This window comes from Plectropomus leopardus, chromosome 3 (assembly GCF_026936395.1).
Source record: "Plectropomus leopardus strain MGB_pleo_1.0 chromosome 3, ASM2693639v1, whole genome shotgun sequence".
Classification (NCBI taxonomy): domain Eukaryota; kingdom Metazoa; phylum Chordata; class Actinopteri; order Perciformes; family Serranidae; genus Plectropomus; species Plectropomus leopardus.
Window position 1 is genome coordinate 38173320 of NC_142178.1, and position 25977 is coordinate 38199296.

At 38.7% G+C, this 25977-nt stretch overlaps 1 protein-coding gene across 1 annotated transcript in view; it reads right to left on the reverse strand.

Annotated features, from left to right (window-relative positions):
- The window catches only part of LOC121942024 (slit homolog 1 protein-like), an 84104-nt gene that overhangs the window by 36853 nt on the left and 21274 nt on the right, over nucleotides 1-25977 (reverse strand). The window contains exons 5-11 of the mRNA XM_042485086.2: nucleotides 7514-7585; nucleotides 6085-6156; nucleotides 5531-5602; nucleotides 5007-5170; nucleotides 4773-4920; nucleotides 3410-3481; nucleotides 11-82 (exon numbers count right to left, since the gene is read on the reverse strand). Coding sequence (XP_042341020.2) covers nucleotides 11-82; nucleotides 3410-3481; nucleotides 4773-4920; nucleotides 5007-5170; nucleotides 5531-5602; nucleotides 6085-6156; nucleotides 7514-7585 — 672 coding nt within the window. The remainder of the gene's footprint in view (nucleotides 1-10; nucleotides 83-3409; nucleotides 3482-4772; nucleotides 4921-5006; nucleotides 5171-5530; nucleotides 5603-6084; nucleotides 6157-7513; nucleotides 7586-25977) is intronic.

Here is a 25977-nt window from a genome sequence, read left to right on the forward strand (position 1 = left end):
TGTCACTCACAGGGAGTTGAGAGCTCGGAGGCCGTGGAAAGCATCGGGAGCGATCTCGGATATCTGGTTGTTGCTCAGGTCTCTGGGAATCAAACAAACAAACAAACAAACAAACAAACAAACAAACAAACAAAGATCACACACAGACTTTAGTCACAGCTGCCAGAAACACTTTCTCTGAGCTTGTTAAGAACTGCTGAACGCTTGATTTTTGTTTTGATGTAAAGGTGAAAACTGATCACAGCAGGGATCACTGTGCCATCCTTGATTGCGATTTCATCTTCAATGAAAAAAATTAAATCAGTCTTGTTTCTATCAGCTCAGGAACATGTCAAAGATCATTACTGAAAAACTGGAAAATATCATTCATGAATATATTATTTCCTGTCTTGTCTACAAAAAGAACCTTTTTCCTGTTTTTCTTTTTTGTTTTACTGCTTCCGGGGTTTTTACTTGAACTAAAAAATGATCCTCGGATGCCAATGGGAGTTCCCACTGCTTTTAGAATGAATTTTAATAAAGTTATTTATAACTTTGCTGCATTTTAACACTTTATATTCCTCCCCTTTCCCTAAGAGCCGCAGATTCTGTACTTCTAGTCGTTCCAACGTTGGGATTTAGTCACAAAACTCACAACTCCGAAGAAGATTTGTGAAGAAACTCACGTTCACTGTCTAACTTCCAGACCTTCATCAGACATGAAGGTCTAGTGACCGAAACATTACAATATTTCTAGGATTATTTGTTTTGGCTTATGAGAGAAACAAAGTTTTCTCTTCAAATTCTAGGTGACGAGCGATGAGTAACCGACACACAAATGCTCATTTCGCAGAAGAAGTGTTCCTTTAAGAGATGAGGAAGTGTTTAATAGTGCATTTTTTTCCTTTATGTAACATTTCATGTGCTATGTTCAGGGGTCAAACATGCATGAATGGTTTTATTGTTCATTTTTCTAATCCCCAAATCAAATCAAAACCATTTATAAAAATGAGAAACCCGACTTTATGTGAAAGGCAGGCTCTCAGAGAGCGAGCGCTGCTCTGCTTAAGTTTTTAAATCTCTGATTTGGTCAGGCCGGGCCAAACCACAACATGTCAGATTATAAAATCCTTGTTCTGCTGCCACATGTCAGTCGCTCAACTGTCACAATAAATTTTAACACAAACCACTTAAACCAGCCTGGTAATGTAATCAGCCCCCGTCGCTGTGCTCGGGGCGGTCTCACAGTGATGATGTAGGAGGACGGGGAGGGAGGGAGAGGAGGATAAGACTGAGAGGAAAAGGAAAACCACAGAGAGGCAAAGATGGAGAGAGAGAACATCTGAGGATGGAAATGGGCAAAAGAAAAGAGAACGAAGGGAAAGAAGAAGGCCACAAAGAGAGAAAAGGAAACTAAAATAGGGAACAAAGCTGCAAACCTTATTATTGTGGTGAAACGTGCATTTTAAACATATTCACCAGATCACAGCGATATAAATCTGATTCATCATGCAAGACCCTTTAAAAGGCCTCCGATGGGGGCTGCATCTCTTTGCAGGCTGACATAAATCAAACGCTCCTCCATGCTGAAAATCCACTGGGGCTGTTTGTTATGTCGAGCAGGAAAACCACAGCTCGGTGAACAGCGGAGACGGAGGAAGGAGAGAGAGATCCAGTTGGCAGATCAGAGTTTAAAACAGACGTTTTCCCAGAGGCATTGGCCCTCTGGAGGCAGACATACTGTACTCTCAATGGTGGAGTTGAAAACTTAAGGGGCGGAGCCATAAAACCACATTTTCTTTGGCGAGGTGGCGTTAGTCAAGCTGACTAGCAGAAAAATGCATTTTTAATCTCTTGATGAATAATCACAGTCATGGAAGCTAAAGGAAATATTTGAGTGTCGTTGTTTAACTTCTTCGGGGAAAAGCTGCCAGCAACAAAAAGACTTTGAATTTAAGTTAAATAAACGTTAATTTGAGAGTATTTACAAGCATAAATCTGTGTCATTTCATTTAAAGGAGTGGCCGGTGACATCTGAGGTGGACCTGAAACGTTTCTCATTAAACTTACCACAAAAAACTTAAACTTTCAATGAAAATGCATGTGGGAACAATGACATGGTCAAAGCAGATATCCCAAACTCTTCCACTACACTCTGCTACTGCCAATTAGCTCGATTCTCCGTCACCATGAAGGAGGACCCGGCTGCCGCTCAAAAAAATCACAACTGTTTGCTGTCCTGGCTCCACAACTGTGAAAGAAACTCCCAACAGACATCAGGGAGGCAGACACTGTACACATCTTCCACTGCAGACTGAAAACTCATCTGTTCAGACTGCACTTTGGGCTGTTAACCCTTCGGGCCCGTTTTAATATTACACACACTCATATCTCTCACACACAAAATGTACCTTTTAAAATCAAGCTTTAAAAAATATTATACATTAATATTACATAATAATATTTTCTGCTTTCATTGAGTTAGTTTTTTAACCAACTTTGGTCCGAATCATAAATATCAAATATTTATTAATTTTCAGAATTTTAACCCCTTAAATGCCAGGTTTTTGTCCTGATGCCATTATGTTTTTAGATGACAAAATTTAAAAAATATATTTTCAATATACTGCATGTACAGTAGATTTCTTTTTCTATTTCTTTTTCTGATCATAATCTGGGATATGTCAACAATTAGCAGTAACATTAATTGTGACAGTGCATCTAGTGGAAATAGCATGTATTTTCTTCATATGCCAAATGTGGTTAAAAATGACCTCATCAGGTGGAAAATAGTCAAAATGACAAATTCCAAGTCAAAAGCCCAGAATGACACCCAGAAATAATACAAGTCATGTTTTTCTGCTTTGATGGCTGTGGGATCAAAAAAGTCAGTTTGAATAGGTTTCAGTGGAGCATTTTTTACACTTAACAGTGTGAACTCAACAGTTTTGTTCGTACAGTGTATTTTAGATTTATTGTAATCTTATACACAGGCATGAACACAGCCAAAATCATGAAAAAATACACAAGCTACCTTTCCCAGTTTAAGGACTCATTCCTGTTGTTTCCACACAGTTAAATGCATTTATTTTAAGTTGCTTTGAATAAAAACATCAGCTAAATAAATGTTATGTAATGCAGCTTCTCACAGAATAATTAAATAAAAAAAAAGGGTTTCCAAATTTTCCCTGCCCGTGTCTGGAGGCAGCCAACATGTTCTTCCCCAGACTCTGTCTTCTGAGGTTTTCCCAGGCCAGTATAGTATGTTCTGGGTCTGGGTCGTCTCCCAGTTTACTAAATCTGCCTACGGTTTCAATCACTTGCCTTATATTAAAATGCCAAAGATGGAAAAAGTCAGAGACATTAATCCTAAAAACTTTTTGAACCTAAACTGCTTTTTTATCAGAAAGTATGTCTGAAGAGGACTCACATTCGACGAAGCTTCTTGTAGGAGGTGAAGGCGCCCGGAGGGACAGACTTTATGCCATTCTGCTCCAAACGGCTAAAGAGACAGTGACAAAGACAGAAAGAGACAGACATTAATAATTTGCCTCCTGCAGGTCGTTATACACCACAGCACAGCTGCCAGCTGGATGTTATTTCCATCAACTGGACTGTCTGCAGTTTCCATTCAAACTCAAACATTGAGCCTCGTGCAGCCACATTCTCTTAAATGTCTCTTATATTGCTGCATGAGGCTCAATGTTTGAGTTTGAGAAGTCAACTCCAGATGCAGCAAACGCTCTTAACCACCCAAATTTGCTCTGACCCAGGTGTGCTCAATGATGAATCGCACTTGATCTTAACTCACCTGCGCACGTAACGCCCCCTAAACACTAAATAAGAGCAGGTTTTGTATCGTGTGCAAAGACTCTGATACATAAACAAGACTGAGGACATGACACCAAAAAAGTCTGTAAGAAGAAGAACTTCTGCTGCAGTGAAACTGACGTACTGTTAAATAAATTAAGTTAAGTAAATGTGATTTCAGGAATATGCATTGAAGTATTAAAAGTAAAAGCACACATGCAAAAAGGTTTTAATTAATTTAGTAAAACAAAAGGTTTAAAGTTGTTAAAAGAAAACGTAGCAATGCCTCATACATGTATGAAATCTGGAACCATGAATGTTTATTTTTTACTGTTTATTTTTTTTATTTTACATGAAAAATGACTGAAAAATACAGTTCGGTTCTGGTCAGCAGAGGGACGCACAGTAACTGAATTTACAGTAACTGAGATCATATTTAATAATCCAGGCATTATAAAAAAAAAACATGATCTAAATTTGATTGAATGATATTTGTGCTCCACTCAGGGTGAGCTGTGGGGGGCTCATGTGTTTGCGCTCCAGTGCTGCTCATATCGACACTGAAACAGCTCGAGTCAGTCAATAAACCCAATAATCACCAATAAATCCATCACTAACTTTTGGGTAAAGGTGTGTGACAGATCACAAACACTGAAATAGCATTCATGCTCTGCAAAAAAGAAAATCTGAATGCCTAAATTGAAAACCGAATACCTACCCAATTAACAAATACCCAAATAGCAGAATTAATACCCGAATACCGTTTACGTGATACAAATTTTCCTTTACTTGGTTTTATGAAAAGGTTTAAACCACCCCTCTGCAGCTGAGTGAATTTGAATGGGTTTGGGCCTTTTGGAGCTGACTGAGGTTTTCACCTGGATCATATTTAATTTGTTTGGGCTTTTAAACCTAATCTAATCAGATTATTAGGCTCCATGCAAACGCGCCTGGTTTAAGTTCAAACGTAAACTTCCACTCACATCTCAGTCATGGCCTCGGGCAGGTGAGCGGGGATGGCAGTGAGGCCCCTCCCTCGACAGTCCACGATGTTGTTGCTGCAGGAGCACATCGGAGGACAGGAGCCGGACGCCAGGCTGCACGGCTGGACGAAGGCACTGCCGCCGTGTCCTGCAGACGAAAAAGAAGAAAAACTAACTTTGACTCTCTCACCCGCACTCAGACCTCAGTGTTTTGTTGTTAGTGGGCTGCCGTACCTGAGCAGGCGAAGTCGCTCTTGCGTAGCTCGGCGAGGTTTAGGCCCCTGAGAGCCGGAGGAGAGCTGCACTGAGTGTAGAGGCCTAAAGCCGCCCGCTGCCGCAGCCACGGAGACAACCAGGCCAGGTGACAGTCACAACGCAGGGAGTTAGAGTGGAGACGACTGGGAGGACAGAGGAAGGCAAAGAGGACAAGTGGGAGTGAAGGAGGGAGGAAAAAGTGAAAGAGGGAAGGAGGGGAATAAAGTGAAAAAGAGAAGAGGAAATGGAAAGAGTAAGGAGTGAAGGAAGACAAGTAAAGGGATATTAAGGGAGGAAGCAAAAAGAAAACAGAAGCCAAAGAGGAGAGGAAAATGTAAAAAAGGGAGTGGATATAGAAGGGAAAAGCAGTGAGAGACATTAAGAAAGGAGATATAAAGAAATAAAAGGAGAGAAGAAAATAAAAATAAAGAATTGTTAAGTATCTGACTGCTGTCATTGAACAAAAAGGCTTTCTGGGTAACGTAGTGCATTCAAAGACTTACAAGGTGCGGAGCTTCGGCATGTGGTTGAAACTGGAGACTGGAATAGTGCTGATGTTGTTGTTGTTCAGCGTGCTGGGAGAAAGAGAGAGACAAAAACAGAGAAAAAGTGAGGGAGAAAGAAGGAATAAATTAAAATGGAAGGAGAGGAGGAGGTAGAGAGGAATAAAAAAAAAGTGGTGAGAGAAAACATGGGAGGTGAGATGATGACGAGAGGACAGAGAGTCAGGGTTAAAAGGAGCAGATGGGAATAAATATTCACAGAAAGAGAAAATAAAAAAAGATGAATAAATAAATCAATAAAAAGATGAATAAATAAATACTTAAAAGATGATTGAATAAATAAATAAAAGGAGAAATTTTTAAAAAGTTGATGGTAAATGAAAGTGAGAGAAAATGAAAAAAAGAAGAAAACGTTAACAGGATTTAGAAAGACATCATGAGCGACTGCAGTATATTCAATATAACAAACACTGGTGGTAACTGACTGTGCTGTTTACTCAGAGGGACGCCAAACGATCTGTGTTTGACATACTTCAGATTTACTGAATACTCACAGCACTTCCAGAGATCGCAGAGCTCTGAACGCCCCCTCCTCGATACAGCTGATGTGGTTTTTATCCAGCTGACTGGTAGTCAAAGAAACACAAAGCAAGAATTATTGATAAGTTATATTATTATGATATTTTAATCAAACAAGTGACCAATCTTTTGCACACAGGTTTAGGTGAAGGGCATCAGCATGCAGTATGTGTTTCTGTATATTGAGTCAAATATATAGTGTTACAACAAAGATGTTTGTATTAAATGTGGCGAAAGTTAAACTTGAGATATTACTCTGTTTTTAATGTCTTTTTCATTTTTTTTACATTACGTTGCCTTCACTGCTACATGCTAATGTCAAGGAAACGTGAACTCCTTGACTTTTAATGTCCAGTTGTGTTTAGAGGCTGTTGTTGGTGATTTTTCAGGGTAGAAAGAACCGCTATTCTCCATTACACTCATTCTAGAGCTGCTATTATGGTGCAGAGATGCTGAGACCCAAAAATGCTGACCAGAGAGGAGACTGGGGGTTTCTCAGAGGGAGGGGTTTAAAGAGCAAGGGCTCTAACTTGGTGAGTTTCAGAAAGACGATGAATGGAGTAGTTCCAGCACCGACAGTGTGAGGGATATAAAGTGTTTTTTGACAGTTAAAGCATGTAAACATGTTTAAATAGAAACAAAAAATACAAGTAAGAACCTGAAAATAAGCTTAAAGCTGTCAAACGCACTGGTGCATCTTACATCCCTTAATCTCTCTGTATGGATGGTAATATATGCTGGAAGATACCGTAGATGTTAAATCTTTTGATCATGTGTGTAGGCGGGTTTCCGTTAACCCTAAAAGTGCCCAAACTGAAACTGCAAATATAAAAGACGCCTGATGGAAACACGTCAATTTTTTAAAAAAAAATCCATTCTTCATAAAAAAGAGGTTTTACATTTTCATGAGGTCATATTTCAGGCAATTTGAAAAAGCCATGTTTTGCAAAAATGCAATGGAAACACTTTTTTAGTCTTTTCTAGGTCACATGATGCTATGGCTATGTGTTTGTCAGAAGGAACTGAGCTACAAGAGCTGTTACTGCATCACATAACTCTGAGAAAGTCGAGCGGATCATCCGGAAGTTTTGAATCCACAATTCCTCTGTGAAATCGTGGACTATCATAAAGGGCTCACATTTCCATTATCACTCGCACAGCACGCCGACGTGGCCTTGGATTGGAAAGAATGACGGCTCGTGCGGTGGCTGCAATAGAAATAAACATTAAGTTTTGTGCAGCTCTGCAATGGAAACCCGCCTTGTGATGTTCACAGTTTAATAGTTTTCTGACAGTATCAGGTTGTTTTGTTATGGCGACGCTTTCCTTTTCTTTTATTCACAATTCTTTTGTCAGCTTTGTTTAAGTGTGTGTGTGTGTGTGTGTGTGTGTGGCTTCACACACAGGTTTTTCAGGTCCGTGGCTCCTCTGAAGGCCCTCCTTGGGATGGCCTGGATGCCATTTTCACTTAAGTCCCTGGAAAACAGAGAAACAGAGAGAGAAACTTGCTGTTGAGAAACATAAAAAATATATCCTTTCTTTTTTTTCTCACTTTAACTTATTTATGTAATCTTATTATTCAATCACGCTTTGGTAATATAGTGTTTTTGTTTTGCTGATGCCATCAAAGCCCACTGAAAGCCTCCATATCTTCTTCTCCATCTGTTAAACCCAGATGACTTACTGGGAAGAAAACACATTTCAAGAAGAAGGTAGATAAACATACAAAACAGTTTTAAAAACAAAAATCAGAGAAAAAATCTAAACTATATATGAATATAGCAATGTAGAAAATATCTAAGCTTTAGATCTTAACATCTAATAGTGTTTCCGGGCTCTTTGCTGGTAAACATTAGGTCACCCTGCAGCATCCAGTTATCAGTCTGATCCGCACCATTACCAGCTAGTTTCATACCGATCTAAACATCGCTTCCTCTTAATCTTAATGTTTTTTTCCTCTAGCCTGAAGGTATCTGAGGGGGATGTGCAGCAGCCGAGATTGCTCGGAGACAAGAGAGGGTCATACGAGCTACAACAGGCTGGAGATATATTGACAAAAAGGAGGATGAGTAGAAAGAGAAACAAGGCCACAGCTAATAAACAACAGCAACCACAACAACACAACACAGAACACAACACACACAATAAAGGCAAAACTACAGGCATAAAACTCTGTGTGTGTGTGTGTGTGTGTGTGTGTGCGATAGACCACAGAAGAGGATGTGCATCATTCTCTGGCTGCCCTGGAGGACCTCAGACACACTCCATTAACGTCAGGGTCAAACCAGAGAGGCTGACAGCAGAGGAAACACCCACTTACTGAGACATGCACCGCTGATATGATATACTGTTTGACATCCAGCCTCAGAACGCTCTATATACACTCACTATATGTGAGAGCAGATCCAATTCACGCAATCTAACACTAAATCTGAGTATTACTGGTTTCTAAGACAAAAGCAAACCAGTAAAGTCGTATCTGCCTTTATTCCACTGCGACACTAAAACGTCTGAGTTTGTGTTGTATTCAGGAGCACACAGTGTGTTAATACTGACGTGTGATGCAACGGTTTTATCCACTTGTATCTGCTGCTGTTGAATTTATTAATACCATGCTGCGCTTCACTAAAGCTACACATCATCCTGAACATCTTTTTTTATCGTCACCACGATGTCAACTTGTGCGATAAACATAAATATTAAGACTTTCGATAACTGCAACATCTGGTGCAAAATTTCAACATTCCTTTGTGCAGTTATTCAAATGTGCAAATTTATTTTAACTCTTCCAACTTATATAGCACCTTTTAATTCAAAATACAATCCAGTGCATTACAGTTTGATTGGAAAAAAATGAAAACAACATGTGAAATAAGCAAAAATGGATAAAAAAAAACTCTTTTTACTCTTTCTTCAAAAATTCAAAAGTAAAAACCATAAAAAAAAACCTAAAATAGTAAGACACTACATAAAAGCCAGACTTAAAAATTTATGTTTAAAAGTTTGAATATTTGCAGCTCCTCTCAGATCCTGCTCTTCCAACATTTTGAATGTAGGTTATATATAACATGTAACACATATTCTATATGTTCTTAGTGTTATTCTTACTTACTCTGTTTTTTATTGTAGCATTGCACACACATTTATATTTATAGATTACATTACATTATTATTCATATTTTTCATACTTTCATACTAGTTTTTTTTATACATTGTATTGTAGCACAAGGCTATCACATTTTTTACACACTTTACACACTCAGCACATTATCCATTTATAATTTACATATTTACTTATTGGTGGTAATTGTCTTTTACTGTATTACACACTTACATACTCAGCATATAATACATCCGCTATTTTAGATATTTAAATACTAGTGGTAATTGCGTACTTTTACTGCCTTTCTGTGTCTATGTTTGTATTTATAGCTTGTGCTGGTACTTTTTTCTACTTGCTATAATTCTCTATGCTGGCATCAGAGTGACTGTAATGAAGCACAATTTCACCCTGGGGATCAATAAAATATTTCTGATTTCTGAATATATTAAAAATGTGTTGAATAAGACCCTCTCTGTAGGCAGTATTTTGTCTGATATTTGCAGGGTTCAACGATAAGTATTGTCTGAAGACCCAGGGACAGTAAAAGTTATAATATATTATTGTGTAATATTGTATACTGAAGAAAGGTTATGTAAACATGTTTAATGTTGAGGGATCTAAGAAGAGCACCAAACAATTGATTATAACATTCGTCCTAGCTGATTTTGCAAATGTGTCGCTCTCTGAATCCAGTCTGAAAGCAATCAATCTGTGCAGTCGGTTGTCTGTCAGCTGCAGCTCTGTCTCCGCCGAGAGTTCGGCGGTAAACCAGAAGTCTCCTCTGTGTGTCCAAACCACAGGAAGAATCATGGAGAGGTCAGCGGTTAAAAGCAGCGAGACAGCCCGGAATAAAATAAAACCTCGACACTGTCTGAGGTCTGTGATAAAAGCAGAGGTAGCACTGCGTCTTTGAGGCATAAAGGTCAGCGGTGTTGCAGACATGAAACATCCAGCGAGGGAGGCGTTGATGGAAACACAGAGTGAAACAGCAGTGATAGACACAGGGAACATGTGTGAGACGGTGCAGGACAAGGAGGCTGATACAGGGTTAAACAGGACATATATTAAAGGTCCAGTGTGTAAGATTTAGGGGGATTGGTGATTAAAGCCAGCTGAAACTTCAGATGTTCCTCTCTATAGTTCCACTATAACTCAAACAGAATATTATTTTTAGCATTATTTTTGTACAATTCAAGTTGACATAAGAAGATAAGAGGGAAAAAAAACAAAATATAAAACAAAATATAAAATTGAAATTGATTTTGCTCTTGAAAAATGACTTTCTTTTACAAAAATGTGATTTTCCAGCTTTTTGTCTGAAATTTAATGAAAACGCACAAATTATTTTTTTCTGTACTCATCACATCTCTTTCATTCTCTCAGGTAATAAAAAACACAAAAAGAAACAATCAATTATCGGAATCTACCATTTTTACAGAGCAAACTGAACGATTTGTAAATGCAACTATTTTTTTTCTTCTTTCTTTCTCCTTCCTATGGTGTGGGGAGAGTAGGAGGTTATGTTGTTGTGGCTGTGTGCAACGTTTGCTGTTCTCATAAAACTGGGTGACATGCACTCTCGAATGGTTGTATGTTGTTAATTCACAACCCAATAAAGAAACATGTGGGGAAGAAAAAGATGTATTCTGATGCTGTTGGTCATTAAGTGGCTGCTGGCTACGGTGGTCAACACAAAAACAGGAATGTCACTATATGGAGTCAGTGTTTGTCCTTTCTGGGCTACTGTAAATAATATGGCGGTACAACACGGCAATCTCTGTAGACGAGGACCCGATCCCTAAGTAGATACAAATATCTCATTCTAAGGTAACGAAAACACAGTTACTCTTATTTTCATCATTTATTCCCTTTAGAAAACATTCTTATTTTATTTTATTCCATTTCTGCTGATATATCCTACTCAAAAAATGGACTTAGAAAAATTAAATTAGAGAGGAGATGGTTCAGCATCTGATCCCAGTAGAAACATTTTGGATCGAACCAATTTTGGAAACGCCAGAGCCAAACCAGAACACAGTAAAATAAAGGGAGAGCCCTTTAGCAAATAAAGGGAATAAAAAATGAGTGGGAAGAAGATAAAGAAAGAGACAGTACAGGAGTCAGGGAGAGCTGGAGCAGAGGAGAGGGATGTTCTGGTGACGGAGACAGAGAGGGACATAGAGGCCTAATGGAAAGAGACAGAGGAGAAAGGAGACGAACCCCGGTTACACAAACAGTTTTTCTGCTTCATTTCAGGGAGAGCTCAAGGCCAGTGAACCAAACGAACGTTAAACCGAATCCCTCTTTTTTACCGTCTGCGCCTCTCTGCTCACTTCCAGTAAGCTTCATATCCACTCGTGAAAAGTCAATGTTGTTAAAAGGATTTAAGCTCTGTTTGTCACGAATAATGTGTTCATTTGCAACACAGAGAAAGAACGAGAGCTCAGCTAACAGACGTTATTGCTGAAGTACTTTTCTGAGGGTCGTTTTCCATTAGAAAATAGTCCCGCCTCAGTGTAGCTGATCAACACAGCGATGCCCCGCAAAACTGCCGGGAGTTGAGGAACTTTTGCACCTCCTCGAGCGACCATGGTGTGATATTTCTGGTTGCCATTTTGGGAAAGAAAAAAGAAATGATACGAAACTGCGACAACTACAATTACTTGGCTGTTAAAAAATGGCGGGCATGGGTTCGTGGGCTTGGGTTTCTCTCTGACCAACCAGTGGTCTGCAGTGTTTTCACGTCACCTTTTAGTACCTCATAGTACCCGGTCGGCTTTTCTTGGAACCAAAGGAGAGCAGGTACCAAAAAAGGTGGTACCAGGTATGAGGTACCAGGTACTTTTTCCTAACGGAAAACCGAAAAAGGCGAGTAGAATAGAGCCGGTATCTTTAATCGAGGCTGTCTTCATGAGAAATTGTACATGCATACATGACATATGTAAACCAAACACTAATTAAGCTGTCTGAGAACAAAATCTATTTCAGTCAATTGAAAATAAAGTTGTATCATATTGTATTTTATTACATACTGAAGAAAAAGATACTTGCACTAACATTAAAAAAATACTTTATTAGATTTTCTCAAGTAATATATGTAGGAAACCACAAATGAAACCACAAATTTTGATTTAATATTGAGCATAATAGACAAAAGAATTACATTCACATGAATAAAATAGTTTCTAATCTTTTTTTTTTAACTTAGATTTTTTTCAATTTGTAAAAAATTTACTATTACATCCAAGTTGAACTTTTCCTGTAGAATAAAGTAGTATAAAACTTTAATTTTGTTACAGGCAATTTTTCTCAACTCAATCTGTTGATTCTGTATATTCAGTGCTATATTTTTAATGACATCTTAAGCCAAGATTTTACAACTTAAATTTGATCATATATTAACACTTCTTTGCAATAAATGAATTAATTTTTACTAATTGTGTCATATCCAGTAAATATTTATGACTTGTCCATGACTTTTGGGCAAATTTGACAGACCATTGATACTCCTTATTGGTTCTTTTATATTACTATACACTAGCGGTTTTAAAAATACATTATTTAGCAAAATAATAACATCAGAACAGAGTTAAAACTGAATATTTAAATATGACTTCAGGATTATTTGTTAATTATGAGAAGGGAGGGAGTGGTGCTAAAACTTTGACTTGACTTTTAAAGAAAGGATTTAGGATTTTTTTTTTTTCCTTCAAAATGTATGGTGACTTTTTTTCTTTCTTTTTTACGCAGGTTTGGAGGGCACATTAGGCATAAAAATCATCCAAAATTTCTCCATGTATCACAACCAGAAACTGTAAAAACAAAAATTATTGTTTGAGTTTCGAATTTCCAACTATCGTTTTTGAACAGGTTTGTGAATCAAATTCTATGATTTTTCCAAAACCTTCTGGGTATATTTAATTTTCTAAAACTTTTCCAGACCTTGAAATTGCAATTACCAAATTCAATGACTTTTCAGGGTTTTCATGACCGTACAAACAGGGACGTAAATATTTTACATGCATCCAGATGTATATGAGTATTGTAAGAAAGCTGTCTCTCTCTCTCTCTCTCTCTCTGTCATGTCTCACACACACACACACACACACACACACACACACACACACACCAATATTAAAGATGCTTTCCCATCAGGTTGTCAAGATATCTGTTGCCTGGACACCAGAAGGCTGGATATGATGTTTACTGGAGGGCAACACAGACTGGTCACAGCTGGATGTGTGTGTGTGTGTGTGTGTGTGTGTGTGTGTGTGTGTGTGTGTGTGTGTGTGTGTCTGTGTGTGTGTGTGTGTGTGTGTGCAGTAGGTAGTCTCATAATATTTGCTCCCTCTCTCTCTCTCCTGCTATCTCCTCTATTCATTTTCTGATCCGTTCTGTCATCTGTTGTGTCCGTGTCGTCCCTCCCCTCCATCCTTCCTCGCTCCTCTTCATCCTCTCATTGTTCCGCCGTCTCTCCTGTCGTTTCAATATCCTCCTCCCTCCCTCCATCCTCCCCTCCCTGCTCACAGTAGAGGGTGAGAAAGGTAAACTTTCCCACTCGTTTCCCTGCTCGTCTTCTACTCGTCACCTCTCCGTCCATCCGTCTCTCCTGTCTTCAGGTCAAACACGGGTTAGTTTCGGACTCGCAGTGTGAATTTCTTTTTATTTTCAAATTTGGTTGTTCTCGGTAGCTTATCCTTGTTAACCTTTTCCTGCTCTTTCCCGTTTTTTTTGTTTCTTATATGTATCTTACTGTTGATACAAACAGCTTTTCAAGTTGCAGCATACGGTGTTGATAAGTGCTTCTATAAAAAGTCCTGCTGCAGCAGAAGGGGCCATGGAGGTGAAAAAAAAGAAACTTTTAGCAAAAAAATTGCAGGGATTTCAATAGCTCCTGGCTGCTACATCTGCATGCTCTGCCGTCATCATTAAAAACAATAACAATGGCATAATGTGTAAAAAAAAATCATTTGCTGTCCCTGTTAAAAAGCGGCTGATCTCGTCCTCTGCTTAGAGGGTAAGGAGCCCACGACTGTCATTATTTTCCCAATTTGATGACTTTTGCGGCAGTTTTCCCGCGGTGGGTGGCACTCATAAACGCCGTCAAAAAGTCCCATCTGTCCTGCCAGCCATCCTTTTTAACACAGAAACTGTTTTGGCACTGTCACTATTTTAACCCTGAAGATATATATGTTTTTATACAGAACAGCAAGGCGGCATAACGGTGCATGGTCCTGCCTCGAACAGGCAGTGTAAAACGGGCTTGTCTTTGCCTGTCATGCCTCTTGGACAGATTGGATAGGTATCCAAAATCAAAAAAGCCAAGTCTTCTCTCAGTGCAACCAAGAAGCAATGGACGCTCTACACGCTCTACAATGTGACTGCCCAAACTGACAAAAAAAGGTCAGACGGCAGTCTAGTGAGAATGCTTTAAGGGTGTAAATGTATCCATTTTGTCAAAACGCATTGTGCAAACTACTTCTTCCAAAGCCCAAAACAGAAACAGCTGATAAAGCCAAAAATGACCACACCACTCTGCTGGGTCCACACTAACTTACTCACACACACACAAACACACAAACTGCCCTGTTTGACCCCCAGCCAGGCAGGTCAGCAGACAGTCAGAGCAGCAACATAGTTAATATTTCATAATCATAGTCTGGTCCCCTCCTCAACCTGACACACACAAACACGCACAGAACAAACAATTTAAATAAGTTATCATCAACACAACTGAGACATCCTGAGAGAGAAACAGACGGAGGAAGAAATAGAGGTGATGAGACACGGGGAAAGAGAAAAGAGCATGGACCAAATAAACTGAAGGCGAGACACAACTGTGGAGAGAGAAACACGAGTTAAAACCAGATGTGTAGCACAAAAAACAATAAATATCTGAACTGATGCAGCACCACAATGCAGACAACTGGTTGACCAGAAAACCACAGCAAGAGAGGATGACCTTAAAAGGACCAGACGGTGGCAAACACATCCTCTTTATTAAGAGAGATATCCTGAGGGATTTGCACAGAGAAATGAGGAGAAAGCAGAAAGAAACTACGTTAAAGCGAGCAAAAGAGACAGAAGAGAAGCAATAAAGTCTTAAAGTCGAATATGAAACATTTAAAGACTGTTGAATACATAAAGTTAAAGCAAAGTAAGTTTTATATTAAAGGACTAATGCATGAAAAATGTATCTTTTGAGTACTAAAGAGAAGTCACGCTGAAAAAAACCAACAACTTTTCGAACTGCTACTGCAGCATAAAACATTTCTCCAACATTTCCTCTCTTAACCAGTTCTAAAACCCAGAAATAAAATTGAATTTTAGCACCTCAGGTTCCTTCATCTAAAAGTCAGCAGTTTTATTTGAATGGGTGTTTGGGTTAGAAGCCTTAAATACGGCTTGTTGTTAACACAAGCTGAAGACATTTTCACGTCTTGTTTGTACCCAACTGGCACGCTTTGAAGCCTACTTGTGTCTTAAAAAGGGCGATTGCTAACAAGTGGCGATATGAGACAACAGAATGTCATCACGCCAAGCTATGCCAAACACGAGTTTAACAGCCGCAGTTTCTCTACATGTGCCGCAGCTGAGAAGCAGCGGAGCAGCACTGCTCATGCACTGCTCAACTTGTTAAAACAGGCCATGAAAAAGAAAACGCAAAATGTTTCATGACACTTGTGCACTGCTCACGCATGCAGTGTGTCCCGGGCGTCACTTTCCAAAGAGATATCAGGAACTGAAATATCCTTCAATTCACAGAAACCTGGCTAAATCCTGGGCAGCGTTATTCAATCAGGTGACACTTCTATATGCTGATGCGGCAAGCAGAGGAGGTGCATGCTTTATGGCGACTGGTTGGACAGCGGGAGTGTGAGGTGCTGGCAGTAAGCATGATTAAGAAGGGGCTGCCCGTGATCGGAAGGAGCGACTATTTGGTTGTCCCGTTTAGTTCAAGATATGTAAAAAATGTAATTGAATTTTTTTTTAAAAAGCATAGAAAAGGCTCTGCTTCCTTTGGAAACTTAGAAAGGCTAAATTCTGAACAAGATCCTGGTTAACTTGTACAGAAGAGCAATAGTAAGCACACTGACTAGAAACATCACAAACTGGCACCGTTAGGAAGGACACTAAATCTTTAGTGGATTTGATTTGTAAAACAACGGAAGCAACTGTACCCAAAACTACAGTTAAATCATCGCCAGAAACATCCAAAGGCACTGTCTGGAAACATGCAATGTAATGCAAGAAGACGCAAAAAAGGACTTCAGTGAGGTCACATTTTACCGGAGTTGTACTTTGATTGACTCCATGTATAAAAAAAGAACGTGGATGAACTGGGACACTGACTGCTTGCCAGGTATTATGGCCCAAACCCGGTGGCCGACTTCACTGATGCTCTTGTGCATAAAAAAAAGGGTGGCACATTACTGAAGCCAGCTTCCAAAATCTGTTGGAAAGGCTGAACTTAATATGCTATAAGCTATCACATATAGGTGTAATGTTCAGATGTGCTCTAAATTTTAGCACTGCAGAGAAACATATTATTTCTTTATCAAGTGTCTGTTATCCTGTTTTGAGTAAGATGATGTAACAACAACAGATAATAAAACAACCCATACTCCCTCAGTTTTCAATCATATGAAACTATTGTGTATTTGCAGAACAATGTCTTTTGTGAGGGAAGCACAATAATACCCAGTGTGTGTTTTTCTTTGACCAACAGAGTAGCAAAACAGATGCATATGCTTAAATTCGTATGAAAACATGATCATCAGAAACTCCTTTTGTGTGGTCGAGAATTGTTCAAACCCACAGAAGTTCATTTTAAATTATACTGGCTGCCCCAAAGTTTCAAAAAACACCAAATATGAAAAACAAAACCCTGCACAAAAACTCTAAAATATTTTTGTTTAATGGGGCGGCGCGGCTATGAAGTGTGTTTTTCAGGTCTGAAATTTTCAGTCAAAGTTTATTTTCTTATTCTAAAGCTACTTAAGTATCAATTTAAGGATTAAAGTTTAAAAGTTTAAAGAACAGCAGATGCAACTAAAAAAAAAGAGGAAAATTGAAGAATAGGGTGAGAGAAAGTCTTCTTGTTTTATTTCCGAAGCCCACAAATATTCATTTTTCTCATTTCCCTTCTTCCTTTGTGTGAACCACAGAGCTGCAGGCAGCAAGCTCACACAGGCAAGAAACAGCAGGGAGGCACGCAAACACACACACACACACACACACTGAGCATAAACACCCAAACACAAACACACACACAGAGCATGAACACGCAAACACACCACACACACATGCTTGATATTAGCTTCACACAACATCCAAAGGGAAACTTTGCTGTCCCTTAATTCAACACAATCCGAGCACATCACACCACAAACACGCTACAAAACACACACACACACACACACACACACACACTGCAGTATATGCGTGACAAACACACATGTTCTTATGAGTAAACACAAACATAAATACACGGGGTACATGCAAATAACCCACACTCTGAACTGAAAAGGTTCATGACCTGATGGCACGAAAGAGGCTGTAACCATGGTAACAGGCCAAACTCAGACAGTGTGGGAAGTAAATACTGTAAATGTCGCTTCTGCCTCTCTTGTTTTCTTTCTCAGATTTCAGATTGCTTCATGTCAAATAAAAGAGCACAAAGATTAAAGGTGATTTCATGCGAATTTCAGGTAAGAGGCAACATGTTAACGAGCGCTTTAAAGGTTCAGCGCGTAGGATTTAGTGGCATCGAGCAGCGAGGTTGCAGGAAAAAAAAAATCTCCCATGTGCTAAGCGTGAAAATGCAAAAACACAAATGGGCCTTTTTAGAGTCAGTGTGTAGGGCGACTGGAGATCAACGCTCAAACGCTCATTCTAAGGCAACAACAACGCAAGGATTCTTTTTATTCTCTTTAATCATATAAATATATGATTATTTTCAAGTCATTATATTCCATTTTTGCCAATAGATGCCTCTAAATCCTACAAACTGGCCCCTTAAAAGCACTCAAAACTCATTCATCCTATTTTTCTGTAAACCTGTCACATTATACTTTATCTTTTCAAATTTTTTTTAATTCACTTATTACTTTTCAAACTTAAAATAGCTTTTTTGGTTTATATTTGTTTTTTTTCCTAACCTGATGAATGCATTAAAAAAAGTTAACTTGAAAATTACCAGTCACAATAAGGACTTAAAACATTTTACTTTAAAAATCAAAAAAAGCAAATTATGACTATGCTTAAAATGTTTTTTTACTGAGTTTGAAAAAAACTCATTACACACAGTATTTTAAATATATGGCAAAATGCATTAATAGTACAACATATTCTACAAGCACTGGTGATTCTCAACTGATATTAAAAGTTTAGAGAGAAGATAAACAGTGGCTTAAGTTGCATTACACACACAGCAACACTGCAGGTCTCTACACGTAGGCCAAAAAATTAAAAAAAGAAAAAATAATCAAATTCTGAAACCATATACATGTAATGTAAGGTGGCAAACAGTTTCAATTTAAAACAACATGATGGACTAAAAAATGGTTCAGCAACTTTAACTATCAAGAGAGCCATTTTTGGACCAAAAAAACGCCCAAATAGATTGAGCCTTATAATGACATTAACACAGCCCATTAAGTCCAAATCAGACTATCAACATCACTAATAGGTCTAAATGAGCATTCATTATTAGGTTTTACCACAAAGTAACTACTAAGCAGCAGTTATTAAGATTACAGTACTTTGCAACGTTGGCAGTGAAAGCAAATAAATCTGTTCATGCACCATTAAATTAACTATTTTCCTCTGAGACTTGGAAAAGGCACAAGGCTGTAAACATATAATCACGTTTTAGTTGATGAAATGTTACGACATTTTTTTTATTGATAGGTTACACAACCATGATAAAGAAAATCTAGATATATATCACCATGTACTTCCACACACCAGTCAAGTTGCACTTACAGTTTACATCTTTACGTCTGTGAAAACAATGACGCTTCACGCACATCTTCCCCCCCGCAGCACAGACGATCTCTACAAGTGGACGACGTTTGTGCCAAATTTGAGGTAACTCCCTTAAGGCCATCTTCACATATTGCATTTACAAGAATGAGACAAATGCAAAGTCACCATGACCTTTGACCACCAAAATCTAATCAGCTTATCACTGAGCCCAAGTGAATGTTTGTCAAATTTCAAGGCGTTCTGGAAATATCGCGTAACAAGAACGTGCCAGACGGAAACATAATGCCTGCGGCCGCAGCTATCACAGGCGCAGAGGTATAACAAAATGTTAAAAAAAGTGATGTGTTCGAGGTCAGCTTAGTAAAATGCATATTAGGCAAAGGTTGATAAAACGTCATCATGATGTGATGTAACATAAACACGACGAAATATTTATTTTTTTGACAAGAAACTTGAATAATAGAGTTGTTTGAGGGGGAAATTTTTCTTCTCAGCAAAACAAAAGAAACTAACTTTTTAAGCAAAATCGGGTCTGTTAAAAACATAGTCGCCTCGTCTTTCCACCAAATGATAGAAAAGTATCAATAAAGACTGTTAAGGAGTCTTGATAATAGTATCATTATCAATAAAAATTAACAATCCCCATCCCTATTTATAAGGACCAAAGTTTAAAGACTAAAGCAAATCAGACAGTTGCTATTTTGGCCGTGTGTCACACTTTCGCTTATAAAGTAACTTTTGCCTGCAGTGCAGTGTTTGTTTCTTTAAAAGGAGTGTTATTCTATACATCACATATACACACACACACACACACACACACACACACACACACACACACACATATATATATATATATATATACATACATACACATATTCTACTTTTGACAACTTCCTTCTCTCTTTCATTCCCTCCGTCCTTTCTATTCCACTTTTTTATCTTCGCTTTGTGTCTTTTCTCTCGTCCACATTTCCTCTCCAGCGTGCATCCTTCCTATATGCTGACCTCTTCTTTCATGGAGTGAGGCCATGTTTCTTTTTCTTTTTGTCACCTCCATCTCTTCTTCCTGTTGCTCTTTACTTCATTACACCCATTCTTCACTCTCCCTATGCTCTCCTCCCTCCTTTTCTATCGCCTCAGCCTAATCCCTCTTCTACTCGCCTCCGTCTTTCTTGCCCTCGATCAAGACATCGGCCTTGGCTCCGTCTTTTTCTAATTCCCTTCCTTTGCCCTTGTTGCTTTCATCCATCAGTTGCCTCTCACCGTCTTAGCTTTATTTCTTTTCCCTCCCTCCATCCCTCCATCCACAGGAGGGTAGAACGCCAAACCGAAAACCACCACAACAGATAGGAGAAAAAATGAGAAAGGTGATGACGAAAAAGAGTAAGAAAAAAAGGACAAAAAAGCATGAAATTGAAACAAAAGAGACATAGATGTGAGGGTTGATGGTGACTGTCCGCTGTCTCTCACTAATATTTGTCTCAGTGTCAATCTAAGATTAGTGATTGGCTGTTTGAACAGTCCCATGTGTTATTTTCCCATCATGCCTTTTCCTCTGCTCTCGCTCTGTCAGCTTTACTTTGGACGGACATGAGACAAGAAATCACTGTTCCCGTCCTGACCTCCCACGAAGACACACACACGCAGACGGACACACACTCGGGACAAAAGAAAAACAGCTGAGCGGGTTTTTGTAAAGGGAGTGATGGTGTCCGTCCTCGCCACAGATCCTGTTATTCAGCGTGAAGTTGTTACCACACACAGCGGGGGAAGCATCCCGCAGCCCCAGCTTTAAGAAAACCAAAATTCTGGGAAAATCCGTTTTTCTGTGTGTTTTGTGATGACTGATTTGAGCCCCGTAGATAACATAAATACAGAAATGCATGCATGTGCAAATGGACTGGACACATATCTGCTGTCGGCTGCACACTTTCCATCCAAAGTGCCGGTTATGTCAAGTTTTCGCGTTAGAAACAGTGCTGGGAATAAAGATAACAAAATCCTTTAAAGTCTGACTTGTAGGGACGTTTCACAAATGACCATTTACACATCCAACTGTGCAGAAATTTTCTTTGCTGAATCTGAACCTGAATCTGAATCTGAAGTTCCACAATAAAACAAAAAAAAAAAAATAACATATTGAGGCAGCAGTAGACCAGCAGCTCCTGTGTTCAGAGAGGTAAAATTACTGTTTTTGTCAACGGAGTCTAGCTTTATAGAGAGCATCAATAAATTTCATTTTTAGGGCTGTCTGTTTGGGATACCAAGCACACAACCATTTTTTTCATATAGTTTCATACAGAATAGAGAAAAAGTGTCCATTTAATATAACATGGGATGAGTAATTGACATGCAAATGATCATTTTGGAACTGAAGTATTCCCTCCTTAATCAGTTGTTTTATTACTGGCAGTGACTTAAGGGATTGCTCACAGTGATAAACACACAGAAAATGACCTCCAACTTCTATCAAGTTTTTTAAAGCCACTTTTAGTTGTTTTCTTTGGTTTCATGGCACCTTTACAATATGTGCACTTTCATCAACCTCATTTCTAACTGCAAAAGACAACTGAAACTGTCCGGTGACAGGAACAATCAATCACATCCAGTAGATATCTTTTTGTTTTTCCATGAAAAGCTGTCTGTGATAAATATGGAGGAGAAGGTGATCATTTCAACTTTATATCTGTCCCAAAGACAATATCTTTGGCCTCATACACACAACGCCTGGAAGAAGATCAGCTCTGCACTGAGGGTTTTCTGGTACAAAGCTATGAAACAGTGCTGGTTATGGTCGCTTAGCAACCTAAGATGCAACCTGCCTCCACGTTAGCACAAAGTAGACACAACAGTTGCACCCCGCACCTGCCCTCACGTTTAACAAGCAGTCAAACACGGGGCATATGTACGGGCCCTAAAGCAAAAGGCTCAGTGATTTGTTTTCATTATATTTTTGGCAACAATTTTCGTAATATGACCCACAGAGTGAGATATATCAGGTTATCAAAAAACCTAATAAACCCAGTGACAAAAACTGTCTAGTAGAGTAGACTAAGTAGATTAAAACTACACACACTGAGTCGCAATAGATGTGCTCTTGTCAACATTTTACATCTTCTGCAAATCAATTTTATTCATGTATCCCAAAACTGCAAATCACAAATTTGCCTCAAGGGGCTTTAAAATGGGCCAATAAAGACTGCCAACTTTTTATTTTATCTGAGAATCTGCTAAAACTTTCCTTAAAAAGTTATTTAGACTCAGTTTAAGATTTGAATACTATTTGCAGTGGGGTTTTTTTTATAACTAAATAAACTAATATAAACGTTCAAATGAGTGCCTGTGCTTCAAGTATTTATTAAGAATTTTCTTCATTTATAAGCAGAGGTTACACTCACACAATGGGAAGAAAATAGAGGCAGGCGCACACACATTATAGAGATCCACATACAGCCAATTATCTACACAAGGGTGCGAAACTGCAGACACGTACAAAAACTGCATGAATGCAGAATTATCACACAGGCAAACAAAAAATTAATGAATGCATGTGCAGACACAAACTGTCTCTCTCTTTCACACTGAGGACACACCTATAAATAATTATGTCACCCAGCAAAAACACAACACACACGACTGCTGTGTCGATGCAAATCTGTGCAATTACCACATGTATGAATGCATGCACACGCGCGCACACACACACACACACACAGAGTAAATTACACTGTACAAATGCAAATACAAGCAATTATCACACACAGACATAATACTCCAGCATGGTCTTCCTCTCTCTCAGTAAATTAGTTGGTAAACGGCGAGGTCACGTTCCGGTTAGCCTCTAACACAGCCGCAGCCCGGCAGCTGCTATCACCGCCTCTGTTACCTTCACACCGCTAATTAGCTGCACTCAGATGCCAATCAACTGCGCTAATGAGGACAGCTCTGCCCGTCTGCCTAATGAGACAATCTCTGCGTGTCTGAGGGGAAAGTTACTGTAACCGCAAGGACACACTCCAAAAGACTTAAATCATGCACACACGCCTTTGATTTCCTATCATATTTTAATTCCACGCAGTCATATTTATGCTCCTGACAGCTCTTATTTCACTCTGACTGAATTCTCTAACTTTTATTTGATTGTAATTAGGAGTCAACCAATACTGTTTTTTCAGGGCCGATTTTGATATTTCATGAGACCCATAACCAATATTTGGCACCGATATGCATTTACAGTAAAACAGAAAACATTAATTTTGAAGATTTTGGATTTAATAAATTTCAACATAAAACTTTGTTTAAATGCATTTAGAAAGTGTGTAACAAAACGGAAACTTTCTACAGTGACAGCAAGTTCCCTACAACTTTTCTTTATAAAGTTCAGTTAAAATTTAAAGACATAAAGTAAGTTAAAGCAAACTAAGTTTTATTTTAAAGAACTAATACATAAAAATGTATCCCTTGAGTATTTAAGACTCACCACCTGAAGCTTGAAAGGTCACTTTAAAAAGAAAAGAAACTTCTCAAACCACTAATGCAGCATAAAACATTTCTCCACTGTTGATCTGTAAATCATACTTTATAGTTTGGGGGACTGATATTGTTTTTTTAGGGCCGATACCAATTATTTGGAAGTCCAACACAAAACTTTGTTCAAATACCTTTAGCAAATGTTTAATCAAAACTGGCATTTCAGCATCATTTAAAGCAATTTTTCCTGCAACTTTTTTAAATAAACTTCAGTGAAAATTTCAATAAAATTGATGATTAAAAACAAAGTAAACTTCCTCCCATGCTGACACTTTGTTTCCGTGTTTGCAGACTGCCTTTCCTGTTGTTTTTTGAGTGTAAAACACACTTTTTCATTAATCAATTATATCGGCACTCGTTAAAATAAAACGCCAATATAGATAATCGTCAAAATGCCAAATATCAGCCCCGATAATCCGCCAGGCCGTTAATTTTTCGACCCTATTTATAATTTACTTTAGAGATCGCACAACATGTTGTCCAACCACGTCAAAACAAAAAAGTGAGACTTCACTCAAACGCATTGACATGTTTGATCGTAGCTTTGGTCCAGTTTTATGCTGTTGTTTATTTTTACTGCAGATTTCTGGATTCATGTTTTATTTAATCTTTATAAATCCCCGAGTTCACAGAAAGTATCACTGGCTGTTTGTCTGAAGGTTTAAATCCCATCAATCTACGGTCAATAGCACACCTGCTGACACTCTGTTTCGACTGGCTAACCACACGGTTCACCTCCGGGTCAAGGTGTGTGTGTGTGTGTGTGTGTGTGTGTGTGTGTGTGTTTGTGATACATCTAGCTACACTCCCATAATTCTTGGGTTCCCCTGGGCTATAGGGAGGTGCTGCGAGGGGGGCACCCTGGTTCACAAACACACACATTCAGACAGCCTCTGGGTATCATCAAAACACACAAAGGGCTGTTACTGGGTGTGGAGCGAATCCTTCACACAACCTCACAGAGCCGACAAAAGACTGGAAGGAGAGACAGAGAGAGGGAGAGAGAGAGAGAGTTGAAGGTGAAAATACAAGACAGAGGTTTCGAGAGAAGAGAGTACGTATGAGAGAAAGACAAGCTGATAAACTACAGGAAGCTTTCTAACATCATACAGATGTTGATGTGATATCCTGAAATCAGGTATTCAACTATAGAGTCATGTGACCATCAATACGGGCTCCCACAGGTGCCACTGTGGACATCGGGACATGACAAAATTTACAAAGACCCGTGGAAATCAGACCACAGCTCAAAACATTCAAATTTTGTGATTAACATGATGTTCAGGTTCTTTGTTAACATTGTGATTTGAGTTCATTTCAGTAAAATTATATTTTAGCGAGAAAAGTGCACTTAGTTGAGTGCAAATCTCTACCAGGCTACCAAACAGCCCTGGATGACTGAGGCCACTCTGGAAAATTCTTGTATTTCCCACAATACACAATACTCTCACAAATACATGGGTTGTCGATTTTTGATGGAGACACAGGCACTGACTGTGAAATATAAATATGATATCATTATGAGGATAAGTGTATTTTTAATATTAAACCACAAATTTTTGATCAAGTTGTCCAGAACCGGACTTTAACAGTATTAACTTTGTCTCGACTACAGCACAACAAATTAGGAAATAACAACAATAAACACACGATTAAAACAGATAAAGAGGAGAGGCAGATGTGCAAAAGGTGTCTCCAGTTTTTAGACAAAAGCAACCATTTATCTGCCTACAAACAGTGAACTGAACAAAAGCGGGTAACAGCCACAGCAGCCAGAACATGACACATCTCTGCCCGCTGAAATTTTCCTGCTCGGCATAGTGAAGTTAAGCGGAGATAAAATAAATAAATAAATAAAGATTGACTTTCTCATCCTGTAATGTGTCTAACTTTAGTAGATCACAACATGTCAGTTATGGAATTAATTTGCAGATGCACTGGTTAAAAATGAGACCAGTTTTCTATGGATGTAAGGTTTTTGAGCCACAGCAAAGGCCAAAATGTGACCTGATACAGACTAGGTAAAAGAGCCAATTTCCCAAAAATGTGCACCCCCAACCCCGTAGTAAAGATCAATGAGGAGTCAGCAGTCAGTCACTAAAACAAGTTTTTAACAATAATGAATCACTGCAACAAAGTGAGATCCTTGAGCATTCAGTCAAAAATTTGCAAGCAAAATATTAGGGTGATTGGTCCAGTAGTTTGCAATATTTGCTGCAGACAGACAGACACACAATCAAACACT